This window comes from Diadema antillarum, unplaced genomic scaffold, assembly GCF_040938485.1.
Source record: "Diadema antillarum isolate AM-2024a unplaced genomic scaffold, OU_Dant_1.0 seq00001143_RagTag, whole genome shotgun sequence".
Lineage (NCBI taxonomy): Eukaryota > Metazoa > Echinodermata > Echinoidea > Diadematoida > Diadematidae > Diadema > Diadema antillarum.
Window position 1 is genome coordinate 469,679 of NW_027271955.1, and position 19,684 is coordinate 489,362.

General features: G+C 38.8%; 1 protein-coding gene across 2 annotated transcripts in view; it reads right to left on the bottom strand.

The window, feature by feature from the left end:
• Nucleotides 1–19,684, bottom strand: part of LOC139744167 (ribosomal protein S6 kinase-related protein-like) — a 123,811-nt gene that overhangs the window by 50,331 nt on the left and 53,796 nt on the right. For both annotated transcript variants that reach the window (XM_071654621.1, XM_071654620.1), the window contains exon 4: nucleotides 14,714–14,782. In XM_071654621.1, coding sequence (XP_071510722.1) covers nucleotides 14,714–14,782 — 69 coding nt within the window. The remainder of the gene's footprint in view (nucleotides 1–14,713; nucleotides 14,783–19,684) is intronic.

The window sequence follows — 19,684 nt, forward strand, 5'->3', positions numbered from 1 at the left end:
CCCTCATTGCCTCTAGATCACGAAAAAACTAAGAGCTTTGGAAAAAGAAATTGTAAGATTAGATTTCTTGGCATTTGTTTTGTTTTGTTTTTTTTCAGGGATAAGACACTAACAGCATCACAAAACAATCTACACCCGTTTAGGGAGCAGATGTTGTCTTGCGAGATGAATATGCACAATGGAAAACTGTGTCAAGAAAGAAGAGATTATTTTACACTTTGGGGAAATCAGTTTGATAGTGGCTTGCTCCAGATATCTCTGATTGTAGCGGCGCAAGATATGGATCACGTTTCATTTTGGCAATTTTGGGACCTGAAATCTGAGGATTTTCCGTCTTTTTTTTTTTCTGTTGGAATGCTTAATGACATACAATGTACAAAAGCTTGGGATAACATTGATAAAAGTGAAACTTAAGTCACAGGTAATTGTTCCATCTAATCTCACACTTCCTCGTGTCTGAAAGTGATCATGAAAGATACACAGTTTGAGTGACAGCTATCTGCAATAAAAAACAAGAAAAGGACAAATACACACTGAAAAAACAAAAGTACATTTGTGATTCGTTTACAACTACCTCACCAGCTTTCTGCTGCACGGCACCTTGAGCAAAGCACAAGCACTAGTCTGCATATATGCAAACCTCAAATACGCAGTTGGAACTTCCAAGTTCATTGACCCTATCTGCCAAATGATAAAAACTCCTTCAAAAATTTGTAAAGATTCCCTGATCACTACCACAATTTGATCATCCATTCCCTGTGTCATTATCAACTTTTCCTGTAAGTTTTATCCAAATCCGTTTACAACTTTGTGAGTTATTTTGTAAACAGACAAGCAAACATCTTTATGAAAACATAACCTCATTGGGGGAGGTAATAAACATTTGACATGGCAGAAAGAACATAAGAGGGTATGCATATGTAAAGTGTGTGTGTGTGTGCGTGTGTGTGTGTGTGTTGGGTCATCAACTAGTATCAGCCTTCTATGTGGTATACTATCATCATCATTCAAATCCTCGGGGGGGGGGGGGGGGGGGTGGATATGTGGATAGGGACTTAGTTTTATGGGGCAAGACAATCTTTACCAGCCGTTTAGGCATATAATCACTGTGACATGACTGTGGTAATGTTCCCTGGATCTAATCATAAGACATGCCTACACAGACAACCTTTGTACTAGGCGTACCTGGTCACTGAAATTAAGCCATGTCAAGACAATATGCTCACTATATAGTATGGCTAATGTATTCCATTCCATCAGCAATTTCAAAATCCCCTATCCCATTAACTGTCATGACTGATCCATCTTGATATCTGATGAAATTAATGATCACCATAGGGCATGAGAATAGGTCAAACTTATCTAATTTCCCCCTTTCACCCACAATCAAATTTGATGCATTACCTGTCAGAAAGCTCTTGGCCCTATGACAGAATGTTATGAATTATGAGGTATATATTAATTGAACATCCCTGTTCATTAACCATGGCTGTAGGTGATATGGTGACCTTTTCACTTTTTGTTCTTTGTTGCAGTTTATCAGGCAGGAAGCGATAAGAAAGAGACAGAAAGACAGGGAGAATGTGATAGACAGATCTAGACCAAAAAATAAAAGTTGAGATCACTTGAGTTGAGTTTATCTTATCTTACCAAGGTTCACTCAAAACAACTAGTGGCTGTTCTTTTACGAGTCTGTATACTTAAAAATCATACAATTACTAAGATATGTTTGATACATACTATAGCAAGCAAAGAACAAAATTACTAATTATAAGAACTATATAAAGAGAAAGCAAAATAGAGAAAGAAATAGAGGTGGTAGTATAAATGATAATGAAAATGATATCAATAGTAGTAACAATGACAATGATAACAATGATGATGATGATGATGATAATAATAATAATAATAATAATAATAATAATAATAATAATAATAATAATAATAATAATAATAATAATAATGACAATGATGATGGTGATGATTATACTAATGATAAAAGTAATTTTATTATCACTTCCATTGCTATACTTTGTTTACTATCCTTATCATATTTTATATTACGGCTATCATCTTATAATCATCATTATGGTCATCATAGCTGTGCCTTAGAATGCAAGCTCGGAAAGGAAACAACCAATAATTTCTGCAGTAGAAATGGCCTCATTAAATAAAAGAAAAGAGGGATGCATTTAGCACTGCAGAATCACAGTACAGCCCTGACCTTTCAGTGTCGCTGCACTTTTTCTTCTGTCCATGGGGGGGGGGTAGTGGTCAATCTATACAAGGCTACAGGTATGTGTAATACAGAGAGGTTGACTAAGCTGATGAACTTTCTTTCTATGAATATTTGAAATCACACAGACCTTGCAAGAGATGGAAATAACAGCATGCACAATCTCTTCAGTGCCTGCAGAAATGATCATTAAAATTTGCTGAGGTGTTGCTCAGGTTAATTCAATTCCTTGATGAACTTCCTCAACTCTAATTACCACGTTAATGCCGCAACATTCTTCCGGCATCTTTTTCTTTTTTTCTTTTTTAGAATGACAAATCCGATGGGGGGGGGGGGGGGTGAGGTGGGTTGAGCTGTATCATAAGGTGATGACAAGACAGGTGGCAATGCAGTGAAAAGCTCTCAGAGTTCATAAATGTCTTTCAGCTTTTTTATTCTTAGCTGATGGCTATTGAGGTGGCAGAGTATAATCTTGCTCTATAATAGAGCTCTAGAAAAGCACAGAAAAATGTCAGTGTGTTGTAAGAAAGCATATTTCCAGCATGATGAGGAGTTCAAGTCTACAAATCTTTACAAACCAAGGTCACACTGGCAAAAGATCACGAAGTTTCAGATCACGATCTCCAAGATCTCAAAAGTTTTGCTAGTGTGACAACAAACTTACTTTAGTGAGAATTGCTTATCAACAATAGTCCAGCTAATTTGCAACAGTAATTCCAATGCCTCTTTTGTCGTTTGGGAAATTCTGTCTTTTGCTAGGTCACACGACAGCAACATTGAGAAAGTTCATTGCTCTCTGTAATGTTATGACTAATTTGAAAGTGATATCAACCAAACAATGGGTTACATGTTGACACAAATTCTCACCTCATTCAGTTATCAACAGCCAGGTGACATTGTGTTTGATAAAAGTATTTATGAAACACCTGTTTGCATAACATTGATTGCCAGGTATTGTTTAATAGGGTTATCAGCATTCTTTTCTCCTTTCAAAACATATGAGGACAAGATCAATGCCATTGGCACACTGCTAAACACACATTCAGCTGTATCTTGCTTTATAACTCTTTTGGACAGACTGTAGATCATTGTGTGTAAATTTGTTACAAGCAAAATAAACACATTCTCAGGATATCTTTCTTTTTATTTGATGGCAAATATCAAAGAATGGGGAGGGGGGGTGTTGGGTTGGTGATAATTTCACACAGAGATATCAAATGCAAGTGATGCTCTCAATTCACTATCAGCCATTGTACTTTTTAGGTATATTCTCACAAGTTGATGTGATTTCTCAGTCGAGTTTCACACAAATGAAGTTTAGTATGCACACAATAGTAAACATACACACATACACACACACATACACCCAAGGTTAGTCTTTGTGGTAGCAGTTTCTCAGAATTTTTGAGTCAAATCTGTCCATGTGCAAATATCCTGTGGGGAAAAAAGAAGCCCTAAAATCTAACAATGCCCTACATATCACAACAATGTATCAATGACCTTCACGCTTAACAACTTGTGACACTGGATAACACTTGACACCGGATAACACTTGACACTGGATTTCAGCACAAAACAACAAGCCAGTTTGGAGTTAGCTCATGTGCATTGGTACAAATGGCCTTTCTGTTTTCTCGGTTGGGTATAGGCACTTAACTCATTTTCAATGTAATCAAATGCATAAGCTTGTATGATATCACAATTTATGGAATTCATCAGTTACGATCAAACAAAGGATGAATAGATGACCAGACGAACTTTCCATTAATTCTTGGGGGGGGGGGGGCAGCGTCGATCTCATTATTTTGCATTGAATGTATTAACAATGCCACTTTTGCTGTTAGGTTGATGTGCTAGCAAGTACCATAAGGATTATTTGAATAATAACTTCATCACAGAAGCCTATATCAGTGAATTTAAAAACCAGCATGCCCTGTTGGTACAAATGACCTTTTTTTTTCTGCTCATGCGCAAAGTGGAACCCCAAACTGGCTTTCTGATGCAATACATTTCATCATTAATGAAAAAAAAAACCTCATTGTGATAAAATTGTGCTAGCACCATGAAACACTCTCATTAATGGGGTCATCCCACTAGACCAAGGAGGTATTAGTGAATACCTCCTTGACTAGACCGACACCCACGAGTCATAGAGCCCACAAGTTCGACAGTGAAAACAGGTCCATGAGTCATACAGCTCACGAGTCATACAGTCCACGAGTTCGACACTAGGCAAATAAAGCCCTTGAGTTCGACACTAGGTAAAGACAGCCCACAAGTTCGACAGATACAACACAGGGCGGTGTCGGTCTCATGGGCCTTGTTAGCCTAGTGTCGAACTCATGGGCTGTATGACTCATGGGCTGTATGACTCGTGAGCTGTATGACTCGTGAGCTGTATGACTTGTGAGCTGTATGACTCGTGGGCTGTATGACTTGTGGGTGTCGGTCTCGTGATATGCACCCTAATTAACAGGATATATTTCAATAAGGCAACTGAAAAGAACTGCATTTTTTTTGGGGGGGGGGGTGGTCTCATATGCTATCTGTGGCTTTTTTTTCTGTGATATTGTATGAGGGATATATTATCATATAATACAGAAACCGATGATACTCATAAAATATCACTGCAATGAATTCGAAGGAAAAAAAAAACTATATTATGATACTCGCTATTCATTTTTTCCTTTCATTTTCTGTTTTTTCGGGGGGGGGGGGGGGTGGAGGCATATCTTTTTGACAATCATTCTGTTATCATCTATATTCCAGATTGATGGATGTGGGGAGATTAAGATGACTTGTCCCTTTCAAGTTTTCTAATGCGAAGGATTGATCAAACATGAAGTATTTTTGGAAACAATGGCCTATATGCCCGGCAGCATTCCTTGGGCTCGTCCCTAATACCTCGCCCGGTCAAACCACGCACTCGCCGGTGAAGTAAGCCATGTCGGACTATCTTCGCAAATCTCTTTGTCTCCTTTTTCCCATCACCACGGTGACAAGGCGGGAGAAGAAGCAAAAAGAAGAAAAAAAGGACAACCGAGGGGAATTGAGTCATTGGAATATTTGCTCCCCTTCCTCCCATTTGATCTCTTCTAGAGGCACAAGAAATTGCTGAAGATGATTAGCATGAATATGGAGTGAAGATGTAATCAGAGAAATACGTACAGCTCGGCGAGATGAGTGGGTCAAACCCGCCTAGCTTGCCATTCAACTTGAATCTCTTGACGTGATGGTGGGATGGGTAAGATATTGATGTCAATGATTTCAATAAATGATTTTTTTTTTCCTTTTACATGGCAGAAACCTGAAGCTGGGAAAATCATTCTCTTTGAATTTTCCTTTCTACCATTGGTAGAGTATTGCTCTTTCTTTTCTCTATTTCTTTAGCACCACTAACATTTTGAGCATGTCTTGTCATATTTTTTTTCTATCAGCGCCATCAAATTCAACAGAAACTATACATTGAATGTATAACATTTTGGCAAGGAACAGACTTTAATACTAACATCACAAATTGAGAGATGAAGCACATATTTCACTTTATTACATACATTTTTTTAGATTGTTGATACGGTCTTCATACATTCTTTTTTTCTGAGACAAAAAAAGTATGCCGACATTAACCGACTGTATCACATCTTTAAATTTGTGTATCTGTCTCTTTATGGCCGACAAGTACCACCCACTCTTGCCAATAATAATGACTTTGAAGGCACGGTGACACTTCAATCAACTCCGAAAGACGAGCCTGTTAATCAGACCTTGTCGCGGACAGACGGGAACAGCTGTGCGGATTCGCATCGTCAGAGAAATCTGGCTCTTGTTGACAGGATGTTTTGCATGCTCCCGCATGCTTCACAGCAGTGCATCGACTTGCATCAAAAGTCATACGCCATCAAAAGTCTTCAGAAACTTTTTGCTCACAAGGCACATTCATGAGATACTTCATGAAAGGGATTTTACTTCTCTATATAGCTACATATGAGCAATTTTGGCCATTCAAGTGATTTATACAAAGACTTTTATTTTATGATTTCATAAAACGGACCCCCAGGACCATTAGAATATAAGCCTTACTGAACATATTTCAAGCTTTCTAACAATTATGGAATACCACTTGACTGGTGAAGCCATCTTGGTTAGATAGTAAAGTAGTGAAACATTCAAATATATTCTTCATAATTTTTTGGTTTCTAGGAAAAAAGACAAGTTTATAATGGCAGTATTTTCCATATGATACATTTAAGAGAATGTATGCCCTCCCCCTCCCCCCCCCCCCCAATCACTCCAGTAAGGCAACCACCTCTCACTCTGAGCGCCAAACTTAAAGCCAGTAAAGTATGTCAAAGGCTTAGAGTATAGCAAGTCAGTGAACTCTGAGTGCTCTGGGGAACACCTGTCCCTCTGATCTCAGCCAAGGGTGGATCCATCTCATGGCCATTGTCATCCAGTCTCCTTCCCACCCCCCCCCACCCCCCACCCCCACCAGCCACCACGATCCCTCTCCCCCCAAATGGAGTCAAATCAAATCCAATCCCACACCTGTCTGCAGAAGAGCAGCGCAACTCAATTTTCCCGGTCAGCAAACTTCTCCCGGTGACGCTCGATTTCAAACGGAGAGGGAAACAAGGAAAAGTTGAAATTACGCGGTGCGTAATATATGTCCCCGCCGGAAGTAGCATTTTGTAGCAAAATGTGCAATATAGGTAAAAAATCAAGGTCAAAGGTCAAAGAAGTCAAAGGTCAAAATTCTGTGTAAAAGTTTTGAAGCCCTCACCTAGTGCCATCACATAAAGCAAACGGAATCGAAATCGGGTTAGAAATGGCGAAGGAGTAGCATTTTGTAGCAAAATGTACAATACAGGTCAAAAATCAAGGTCAAAGGTCAAAGAAGGCAAAGGTCAAAATTCTGTGTACAAGTTTTGAAGCCCTCACCTAGTGCCATCACATAAAGCAAACGGAATCGAAATCGGGTTAGAAATGGCGAAGGAGTAGCATTTTGTAGCAAAATGTACAATACAGGTCAAAAATCAAGGTCAAAGGTCAAAGAAGGCAAAGGTCAAAATTCTGTGTACAAGTTTTGAAGCCCTCACCTAGTGCCATCACATCAAGCAAACGGAATCGAAATCGGGTTAGAAATGGCGAAGGAGTAGCATTTTGTAGCAAAATGTACAATATAGGTCAAAAATCAAGGTCAAAGGTCAAAGAAGGCAAAGGTCAAAATTCTGTGAAGAAGTTTTGAAGCCCTCACCTAGTGCCATCACATAAAGCAAACGGAATCGAAATCGGGTTAGAAATGGCGAAGGAGTAGCATTTTGTAGCAAAATGTACAATATAGGTCAAAAATCAAGGTCAAAGGTCAAAGAAGTCAAAGGTCAAAATTCTGTGTAGAAGTTTTGAAGCCCTCACCTAGTGCCATCATATAAAGCAAACGGAATCGAAATCGGGTTAGAAATGGCGAAGGAGTAGCATTTTGTAGCAAAATGTACAATATAGGTCAAAAATCAAGGTCAAAGGTCAAAGAAGTCAAAGGTCAAAATTCTGTGTAGAAGTTTTGAAGCCCTCACCTAGTGCCATCATATAAAGCAAACGGAATCGAAATCGGGTTAGAAATGGCGAAGGAGTAGCATTTTGTAGCAAAATGTACAATATAGGTCAAAGGTCAAGGTCAAAGGTCACGACTGAAATTCTGTGTACAAGTTTCAAAGCTCCCATGTAGTGCTATCATATAAAGCAAACAGAATCAAAATTGGCTCATAAATGACAGAGAAGTAGCAAATTGAAGATTTTGATCACACACGGACGCACACACGGACACACGGACGGACGGACGGACGGACGGACGGACGGACACACGGACGGACACACGGACACACACACGTACGGAGCCCGTTTCATAGTCCCCTGCTCGAACTCGTTCGGCGGGGACAAAAAAGAGAATCAAAGAAATTCACCGGTAAGAGTCAGGAAGGGGGTAAAAAAAGACAGCAACAACAACAACAACAACAAAAAGAGTCAAAGATGTACTGTGCCAAGGACAAAACGCAATTACTACAGTACACTGGTACCTACCTACGTGGGGCGTGCTACTTTCGTCTCATTGGTTTGGATTGTTTATGGACAAGCAGAAAGAGGGAAGGATTTGTTCTGTCACTAACCATAACAAATGAATTCACCTGCCTGTCTGCTGCAACACGCCCACTGAAAAAAAAAAAACAAGCCAAAAACAGGATAAATTGGCAAGAAATGCCTCATCTTAGCGCCTTTCTGGACGTAAAAGGAGACGGGTCCCGAAACTAGGCCAGTGAACTAGTTAAGGAAATCGGTTTCTTACTTGCAAGCTCTTGAGGGTGTCCCCCAAAATGTGAATGGAATACAGTGTTTTGCGTCAGAATAAATTGCATCACAATTTCATTTTCAACTTGAGTGCACTATCAACTCTGAAGTGTGTTAAAGGCAAAAGTAAAAAGTAGATATACATTCAAATAAAATAAAAACTGCACAAAAGTGCATCCACAAACTCACAGACCTGATCATTATTATTATTATTTTTATTTTTTTTTTTTGGGGGGGGGGGAGAGGGGCGTGGGGGGCTTAGAATGGAGACGAAGCTTATGTAAAAATACAACTTAACTTGTCATGTATAGTGGTACCTCTTTTTTCGTAAGACATATTCAATTCATTGACCATTACAAGTCTACCAGAAAACATCTAATAAAATAATGGATTACAAGAATACATATACAGGACAAATGGATATCACAAATTTTTCCCCACTTGCCATCAAAAAGACCAGAAGGCACTGTGATCTAAATTCAACGATGAGCTTTTCCACTCCTAACATCACTCCACAAACCATACGTGGTAGTAATTGAAAGGAGAGGTCCACCCAAGAGGAATAGCACCCCTTTAAAACACAGAACACATCAGCATCTGTCGGTGGCGTGTCCCGCCGCCTCCGCGTTACTTGAGACCGGCCAATCGTCTGGAATACCATGCATGACAGAAACACAGTGGTGGTGTCACCGTTAAGAACGTAATAACCTCATGCATCATGAGTGAGCCTGGGGGCCCTGGTGTTGTGCTCATACCCCGGCAGCCCAGATTTGAGCCCGGCATGTCTGCTCATAACTGCCTTGCCACCCATAACATGGGTGCTGAACATGAAAAATTGATCGAACATATGCTCCACAAAACTTTTTTTTTCCCCTACATGCTTACTTACACATGAACAACAGATAAAAAAATCTCAAGACAATGTTATGCTTCTTCCGGGTTTTTTTTTCTCAAGGTGACAAGTATCTCAACAAAAGCCACCATATGCAGGTATTTTATAGCTAATTACAAAATGATAAAGCAGATTCTCTTCAAATGATTGGTTAAAGAGGACAACACAATGACATGATATGCATTAAGTGACAAAAATGATGAGACAAACATGCCGTTTTGCTTCTCAACTTCTCAGCCATTTTTGTGTGTATGTGTGTGTGTTTCCAAAGTCCATTGTATTAAAAAGACAAAACTCTATTTCCACATGTCTACCTTGATAAATGCAGAGTTATACACTCATATAGTAACAAACTTCTTTACAAATCATATCTGAGTCTATATATATACAAAAAAAAATGTAAAATGGCTCTCATAGCGATCCTGGGATAGTGGAACATTATTACAAAGGTTTTTTTTTTTCTTCTCTCTCTCTCTTATGAAACCTTTTGTGAAACTAGTTCATATACTTATCTTACACAACAAGGTTACATTTCTAGGAGCAAAAAGCAGATGAAATGCTAAACCGGGAGCTACCTTGCTGTTTGTATGACGTATATAATTGTGCCATCGCTTGAGCTATCTAGGGCATTTTTTTTTCTTCATGTTCCTACACTCTGTAAATTCGAATTTCATAAAACTTTTCCAAGAGCCACTGGAATATTGTTCTTGCCTTACATAAACTTTCCAACATGTGAGCACAATGTTGATCAAAGTGAAGACAGAGTACAAATTTGCCTATATGACAAAGAATACACATACAAATGAAATCTGAAAGTTTTGCATAGCAGAGAAGTTGGCTAAGCCCTGAATATATTGGGGCAAAATCATATCCATATCCAGTGGACATTTATGGATAAAATTTGCATAACTTACAAGGGGAATTTATGATTTCTAAAGTCCTATAACCACCAAGAACACAGAAAAAAACATTAACAGGGAAAATATGGTACAGTGTACTTCCAATACAAGACATACAAAAGTGCAAAAGACTCTTGATAAAAATCAAGTTTGTCATAAACCACGCCCCTCATGTACAGGAGTTTAAGCATCTGAGGAAATGCTGCACCAAGTTTACTCACTATAAAACCAACAAGGTACTATCAGAAGAATCAAAGAGTCACTCGTAGTGATGTCATCCAATTAATCTTAAAAAGTACTATTATTCCTTTTTTCTGTGTGCCAAAATAATCTGCTCATCTCTAAACGTTTGATGGATTGTGTGCATTTCTAAATATACTGTCGTGCCATGAAGCAATTAGCAAGCATTTTGAAGGCTTAGCCATTGCTGAATGTGAGAATCCTTTGATGGATGATCATAATCATAGATCCTGTAATGGCCTGGAGATATCATTCAACAATAAAAATTGTTGTTCTTTAAAGGTCATATATCCCTTTCGCAAATGTCATGAAACTTTGCCAGGTTGAAGAATAGTGTATCTCAACATCGGGCATGAAATCTTACAGTAACACACTTCAGATTTATGTACTTCTTTTTTAAATACATGAAAAACTAAACCCATGTCACTTGAGAATATGACCTCTTTTGTACCACAAATAACAGTGTGACTATTTTTTTTTGTTTGTTTGAAGGGAGATTAAATTAATTTACTGGAAATCTATAGTTGTGTTTCTCCCCCCATCATAAAGAAGTTTCCAATTCTAATATTCTGAAGAATGGTTTGGATTACCCACCTACCTTTACAATAAACCAGTTTACGAAAGGAATCTAGTTTTTAGGATTGCTGTAGGGACACACAAGAACTTTAACATGATAATTAATCATCTCTCAGGCAAGAGGAATCCTGTTTTCTGTCTTTTCTGGTTTGGGGATTTTATTTTTCTGTGAAATGCTGCCATGATGGTATACCTGATTTGTCATTTCTGGAGATTACTGAATGCACACTGGATTACACGCTTTTTTGTATAGCTCTACCATCATTGATCTTTGAGTTATGGGCTGCAAGTTCTTCTAATGACATTTTACTGATTGCTTGATACATACGCACCTGTGAGTGTAAACGGCACGACTTTATGGTGCACCAGGGAAGCGTGTAAGTTGTTTTCATTTTTTTTCTACAGGTATTATCTAGGATCTTCCAAGATAGGTATCGACGCAGATGTGCCGTTCAACAGGTAATGAATGACAATCCCTTGTTATCACAATAAGATCACCCCCTTCCCCCCCCCCCAACACTGTTATTGGCCATTCTCTTTTTATCCTGAAATCACTTGATCTTATTGAAGCAGTTAAGGATGGAACTTTTGATAATCTGTCATTGTCATGGACTTATGACTACAGAGGTACTGCCTCTGGGCCTATTCACACACAGAAAATATATGCTTGGTGCCGTTCACACACGGCAACACCCCCCCCCCCATACTCGACAGCAAGCAAAGCACTACAAATCTCTTTAAAATGCGAAGGGCCTAAAGCATACCAGAGCATGACTGCTTCCTAGCACCCTCAACTAGGTTTAATGGCAAGATCATCGCATCGAAAAAAAAAAAATAAATGGATTATTTTTTATTTGGTATTTGAAATCTGTATTGTTTTTTCCTACGCCATTCACATGCATTGTGCAAAACAGACTGCATTGTAATGCAAATCACAATAGTTTGTGATTTTGTGTGTGTGCTAAGATGTATGCATGATACATTGATAGAGTTAACAAGAGAAAACTTTTAATCACATAAGTCATAAGTGGCAGACTTGCGAGCCACTAGAAAATCTGATAGATCTTCAGTATAAAACAGAGATGTTCTGATAACAAGAGACAGATGCTCTGCCATCAATTGAGTTCGCACCTGTCGTACGGAGAGCTCCTCGGTTCCGCGGAAGAGGAGTGGCATCGAGCAATTTCCATTAACGAAGACACGCACACTGTCGGGCATTTCAGTAATGACTCACTGTATGATGGCCGACACGACCAGATTGTGAACGTCCCCCCTTTCGGAGACCTCACCAACGACCACCAAATCAGGTCACTACTTCCCCTGCCGGTGTAATTAAAGCTGATGATTTAATGGACGGAATGGGTACTCTACCCTAATGAGATAAACAGCTGGTTGAAAAAGAAAACACACAAAGACACAGAGACACAAATCCACACACTCTTGCCAACAATCACTTTTGACTTTCCTTTGCTAGTTGGTTTGTATCGCCCAGTTTCCTACTGTCATGACGTCTCTTCTTTTACCTTTAATACAGAGATCAAGGCCCGCGATATGATAGATCAGAAATTGTTATGACCATTAAAGTCTCTTGTTTTCAGCTCAAGGTAGGGAAGGAGAAGGTCAAGGATTTCAGGACTCTGTATTGTCAGCCTTTTCAGTCAATTACAGCGTCCCAGTTAGATGTATCAGTGAGCTTTAAATCTGCGACGTGAACGCTAAGACGACGCTAATTAGGCAAAAAAATTGTGTCCTGCGCATGGGCAAGACAGCCGTTGACATTGTCCAACCCAGTATGCTGCATCGTCTTGGCGTTCGTGTCACGGATCTAAAGCTTGCTATTATGAGGAAACACCAACAAACTTCTTGTTTAACCCATTGAGGACAGGCTGATTTTGCTACAACACGCAATTCCCATAGACACCTTCGAGTATACTCGGGACTTCGTCCTCAGTGGGCTAAAGGGAACCAATAGGCAGATATTATGGCGCTTTAACTGAATCAAGCTTCACCCACTGCCCACAATGGTACATTTGAAAACCACAACTAGCACAGGACTGATAGAATAGAATTGCCCATCAGCGAGTAAGTGCACCGTAGCAAATTACGGTGTGGTACGGGTACGACCGAAAGAAGTCTGTAACCGCACAATATTCTTCTCTGAATGGGGCTGCTCGAAAGAGCCTGTTTTGTAAGCATTTTCCAAAGCATTATGCTGGGATTCCATGAAATATTTCGAGCAGGAACAACCTTCCTAATGCACAGCCTTCCAAAAATACCCTACAGTCCCTTTAACTCTTTATGTGCCACGGTGGAAACCCCCTGTGTGCCACGTTATTCTGATACAGGAAGGTAGTCATGCTCTGAGAAAGAATTCTGTTTTCCAATTTGTATAACTCCTACAAATTTCTGTTAAGACGGGCATACTACTAGGCAAAGTTAAAGGACAAGTCCACCTTCATATACATGTGGATTGAGTGAATGCAACAATATTAGTAGAACACATCAGTGATAGTTTGGGGAAAATCCGACAATCCGTTCAAAAGTTATGAATTTTTAAAGTATCTGTGCAATCACTGCTGGAGGAGAAGACTACTACAATGTATGATGTCACATGCGTACAACGATATAAGGAAAATAAAAAGAGAATATCACAGAACTTGACTTTTTGAATAAAGCGCACATTTCTTCGACATGTTACTGACTTATGTTAGGGGTAATATTATTTCCCCTGACATCTGAAAGAGAGAAGTCGAGTGTTCTTTTATTATGTGAGCAAAGTGAGAATATCTTGAATTGTCTTTATACTTTCTTTATATAGTTGTACTCATATGACATCACAAGCTACAGTAGTCTTCTCATCCAGCCGTGACTGAGCAGAAACTTCAAAACTTCATAACTTTTGAACGGATTGTCCGATTTTCCTCAAACTCTCATTGATGTGTTCTACTAATATTGCTGCATTCACTCAACACACATGTCTATGAAGGTGAACTTGTCCTTTAAAGAGGAATGCCAAGCTTTGTTTCGATATAAATTGTATGACGAATCTTTATTCAATTTTTCTTTTGAATGACCAGTTGCTACATTACTGTAAAGGCATGACTTTTGCTCGTAAAACTGTGACAAAAACTTAGAATGTACAAGCAAATCTAGTTGGGAACGCTGCTTGATAGTCAATCACCACAAAGAATGCAAGCCGTATATGAGAGGAACAAAAGCACGAGAGACGCTTTCATTGTGCTGCGGGATTAGCGGTGATTTGTGAATTATCGATCGGTTTTGGCGGCTTTGTTTGTTGAGCAGAATATGCGAAGTTGGCACGCCGTCGACTGAGTCGAACATGCGAACGTGGCACATAAAGAGTTAAGTGTTGGTTCGATAAATAAAGAATATGCAGTTCTTCATCTATTCTAAACCAAACACTACTCACAGTTTGCATGTGTACATTAGGGAAAACGCAAAACCCTCACCTGAAAAAAACCAAAAAAAATTGACCGCATGTAATTCTGCTGCCTGCTTTCATTTTCTTACCTGAATGCTGACCTCTTCCTTACACTGCTTTATCGCCTCGCTCCGGATGACCTCAAGCTTGGACAACACCTAAAGGGTCAAAATGAAATCAAAACTGACCATTAACTTCTTGCTCAAATCTTAATGTACATATATCTTTGTATCATTCATAGTACTGCTTGTACTGTCTTCTCCAAGATACATTATTTCTAAATGCACTTTGTCACTTGAAGGATGCAAATATGAAGTTGATGTGTCCTTATTCAAATACTTAGGCTTAATGAGGACCTTTAACAACCAGCAAGCATCACACAACAATAAGACAATTTGTGAGAACATGACATGAAGAATGTCCAGTGCTGAATTATCACAATTTTAACATCACTGCCTTTAAATGTTGGATCATCCATAAACATCACACATATTATAAGAATGATTACAGTGTACAACATGTGACGAAAGCAACAATGAAAAATGAGAAATAAATACAGGATGAATAAGCAGCAATTACATAAAAAGATGATAATCATAGTGAATCCTTGCATATTCCATCTTATAAAAGTAAATAAAGTTAATTTTCCTTCTTCTTCTTCTACTTTCAGGCTGCAATAAGTCATTGAAAGAATACATAACCCTATGCATTGGAAACAGGTGTAAAGTTTGACAACTCTTTCTCAGTCGTCATTCAGATGTTTTTCATTCTTTCAGCTTGTGAAAGCTGTTTAAGAAACATTAGCTACCTGACCTCCTTACATACTAGGCAAGCTGCTACTTTAGGATGAGGGGAAAAGAATAACAGAAGAAAATTAATGCACATTTGTTCAGCTCTACTGAAAGGGGCAACTTATTGAAGCAGCAAAAACATTTAAAGCAGTCTTGGGAGGATTAAAAGGGGGAAAGTAGACAAAACCATGAGCATGATTCAACCAACACAGGGAAAGAAAATAATGAAGTGCCTCCAGAAGAGAAGGGATGTTGATGCAATATTCAAAATTTCTCCCGACGAAATGAAACACGTTTGACTCGCAGCAGAAAGTCAAATCTAAGAGATCAGACAAAATTATGCACAAATTTAAACAAATCGAATAATAAAAAGCTTTAGATAAGCACCGAATTAATCAGTGTTAAGAAGAATCCATGACAAAAATAACGGAAATTGTCAATCAGTTGCAATAAAAACAACAAAACTACAGGATGCAAGAATTATGTGAATTTGAATAAAAATCTTGTTTTCATTTAAATGTGGACTAGTCAGGTGACATGTGTTGTTGTTTTCTTCCATAGGTTTATCAAAATAGCTTGTTCAAGTTACAATAACACTTAAAGCATAAACTCAACTGCTGGTGTTTTAAAAATGAATTTTTGATAAATATGTATGAACAAGCTGCCTCGGTCTGTCTGCAATGTAGCATAGAAGTGGAATGTCCTTGAAACTCTTGAGTACAACCTACATGAAAGTCAGAACTTCCTTTTCATTTGTCTGCTCAAAACTTTCATTCAAGTGGCCTTCTTTGCCTCACGGCCTCATGAGCCATGTCTACACCTATCCCAAAACTTCAAGTTATACTAACTACGATCGTAAAAATTCCTTCCCTTAACCATGACAAAACTTTGATGCCATTCACACCCACATGCAGTTAGCAAAACTTCAAGTTAATGCTAACTACGGGAGGATACCGGAAGTTCTGCCCGTAAAAGGTCACTCAAAACTACAAGAGCGTTGTGGTTAACAAAACTCCGTTCACATTTGTCGTAGTTTTAGCGCTCTGTGGGGGGCATTCCCAAAACCACGACGAAACTACGACAAAACCATTAGAAATCTTATGGTGTTCTTGTGGTGTCTTCGCCTTAAGGTTTTGTCGTAGTTTTCAGAACTATGTGCGTCTACATCTACACCAACTTGAAGTTTAGTTCCCTAGGGGACTATTGTAGTTTACAAAACTTCAAGTTTTGAAAACCTTAAGGTAAAGGGATCTGGACATGAACCCAACTAGTGAAATCATCTTTTTGTGTGTGTGTGTGTGTGTGTAAATTTTCCCTTTTGCTACCAAGTAATCTGCAATTAGTTCACTTCTGCAGAACAGCTCGGTAAGTGGATTTCAAACATTCACACGTCTGACTAAGTACATCACACAATTTCACTTTGAATACCAAAAACCAAGGAGCGAAACAGACTTCATTATTGTTGATCATTTACATTATGACTAAAGTTGGTGTTCTATTGCTGGTGTCAAATGAACCAAGATATCATTGATTAGTTAGCATTTTAAGGTGTCCTACTTGCTAAGCTTCAGATCGCGGGAGAAAGACACCTTCACTATGCCAAACCTATACTTCCCCTAATGATGTCAAATTCATTCAAATAAGTTTGATCTAGAGGTAATGATGATTTGCTTTTTGAAAAGAGGGTAACCCTTCAAGAAGGAAACAGGACAAATGAAAGTCAATAATAAAATAATCTATTCAGTCCTTTATCTTACCCAAATCTGACAAGATCCTCAACTTTTTCCATCTTAAATACATTTGTACGAAAGTCACTTGATAATGAAGACCATATGTGACCCTGCACCTCAAAACAAACAAAAAGTCGCCAGACATGAATTTTTAGTTAAGACCATATTCTGAAAGAGGAGACTTTAAGCTTTAAAATGATGTATAACTCAAATCAAATGGACTCTCCTAACCTATCTAAATATTGGAAAGAAAGCACAAACTCAGGAAAAGTGTGAACTGAGAAAAGAGGCTCTGAAGTACAGTGTGTATTCAAGCGCTTAATCTTTACCAAACCATCCTGGCTGTGGGATGAATGGGACAAAAAACAGGAAGTAAACCGCCAGAGTGACAACAATGAAGGGATTATCAGATTAAACCGAAATTAATCATGCCTCATTAACACATTCTGTCCGTAATTAATGCCAACTTCCAAAGCAGTAGCATCATCCTTTCAAAAGTTATTAGAGTTGAAAGTGAAGAGTGTGGACAAGGTTTTTTTAGAAATGAAAAAGGGATTCTAAAGACACACCTAATCACACTATTCTACCAAAAATGTTCGAGATAAACTGCTAAAAAAACACACTTTCCTGCCAGTTTTATGATACCAAATTTTAGCATAATTTAAAAGAAGATTCGCTCTTTCAGAAAATATTAAAAAGTCAAGTTCGGCTAGGTTGACCCATTTCACTTATTGTCAGTCCTCACGCAAAATCAGTGTGTGCGACTTTATGTTCGTTTTGAGGTGCACGGTCACATATGGTGAATATGAATAGCCCCTGTACGCATCAATCTTTATTCCTTCTACTTCAGAGGTTTACTGCTGGCACTTCCACAAATATCTGCCATTTCTTATTTTTCTTCATCCTTCTTTTACTCACGCTCTAAAAATTCCCCTCTTTCCATTTCAAAGCAAGGCAAAGAGAAGCAAAATCACAAAGCCTCGGGGGACAAAAGTGCAGATTCGTTTTCGCGGGCTGCTGCCCATTACTTGGTGCGCTTGTTCTCCTACGACAGCCACACGGGGGTCACAGACCCCCGCATGTTGACAGCTACGCCGCCAGCACGTGACAGCATGCCGCCAGCACGTCGGCCGAGGAATGACGAGGGGAAAATTGCGTCGAACATATTTGGTGGGGCAAAAGCGCTGGCACAGTATTTCACACCCGACTGCCTCTGGAACACCTTCTGTCACGCCCCCATGGCGAATTGAGTTTGCGTAAATGGACGCAGATGAGAAGTCAATAATTTCGACAGGATTGGGTAGAGGGTAGGGAGGGGAGTGGGTGGGGGCTTTTTCACACTCTGATACCCTTTTTCTTGCTGTCTTTAATCCAAAATACAGCCTGACATGTCACTGGTTGTGTACTCCACATTCCTTTTTTTTTTTTACATTACAGTCCTCACTATTTCCTACTTAGACTTTAGTAATGGACTACAGCTCCTTTTTTTCCACCATCATTCATTTGTCATTAGAATTCACATGACTTCGAATTTTGAATCCATTTGTCTCTTGTTGACTGAATGCTGGTGACTTTAAATTTCAAATTATCAGTACAAAAATATATATTTCACCAGCCCCCCCCCCCCAAAAAAAAAATGATAATAAGGCAAGAGAGGACATTAAACATTGCAAATTCTTCCAAATATATAAAATGACCTCATTATTAAAGGCGAATTCCCAGCTGAGAATATTTACATGTGTAAGTAGCAGAACAGAAGATGTCGAGTATGCAAGTAAGACCGCAGCAGCTTACAGGCTCCTACCACATAAGCAATGGCACCAGTGCCTGGATGAACTTCAGGTCATTCACCTCTTGTAGGTGATACTGATGCCTGATTTTTCTTTTTCCTGATAAGATCACTGCCTTCACACTTATAGTCTTTGCCTTCTCAGACCCCAATATGAATACTTTGTGTATTTTGATTGCATCAATGTATCTGTTCAAAAAAAGGCTCTAAGTTTTAAAGTTTGTTGAATTTGCAGACTGTAAGACAAAGACTGTGCATACTATGATTGGTAATAGTTTCAATAGTAGTCACACAGGTACAGCTTTCTCAAGTAAGAACATATACTGACGTGTGAATTCCACCTGCATGCAAGTCTGCCATCTGCTTTCCTTAACCTGTTGAGGATGATGTGATTTTGCGTTAACACGCAATTCACATAGATACCCGCACGAGTATACTAGGGATTAGTCTTCTATAGATTAAACTTGTGGAATTGTCTGCAGATATGACATCCTTGAATATTGTTCTTCTGTTCCTATGTGACTGCAAAATCAGGCCTTAAATTCCTATACTAATCCTGCATAGTCTCTACAAATTGTAGCCCAATTATGAAAATTTAACCGCAACAGCAAATTCATTAAATTTTGGCTAACAGACATTTCTGTTCACACATTGACCTATATACAAATTGATAAACAGAGCAATCAAGAAATGCTTGCCAATCCATATCTGTCCTTGTAATTTGTTTTAAATGTCTACATAACACATGCA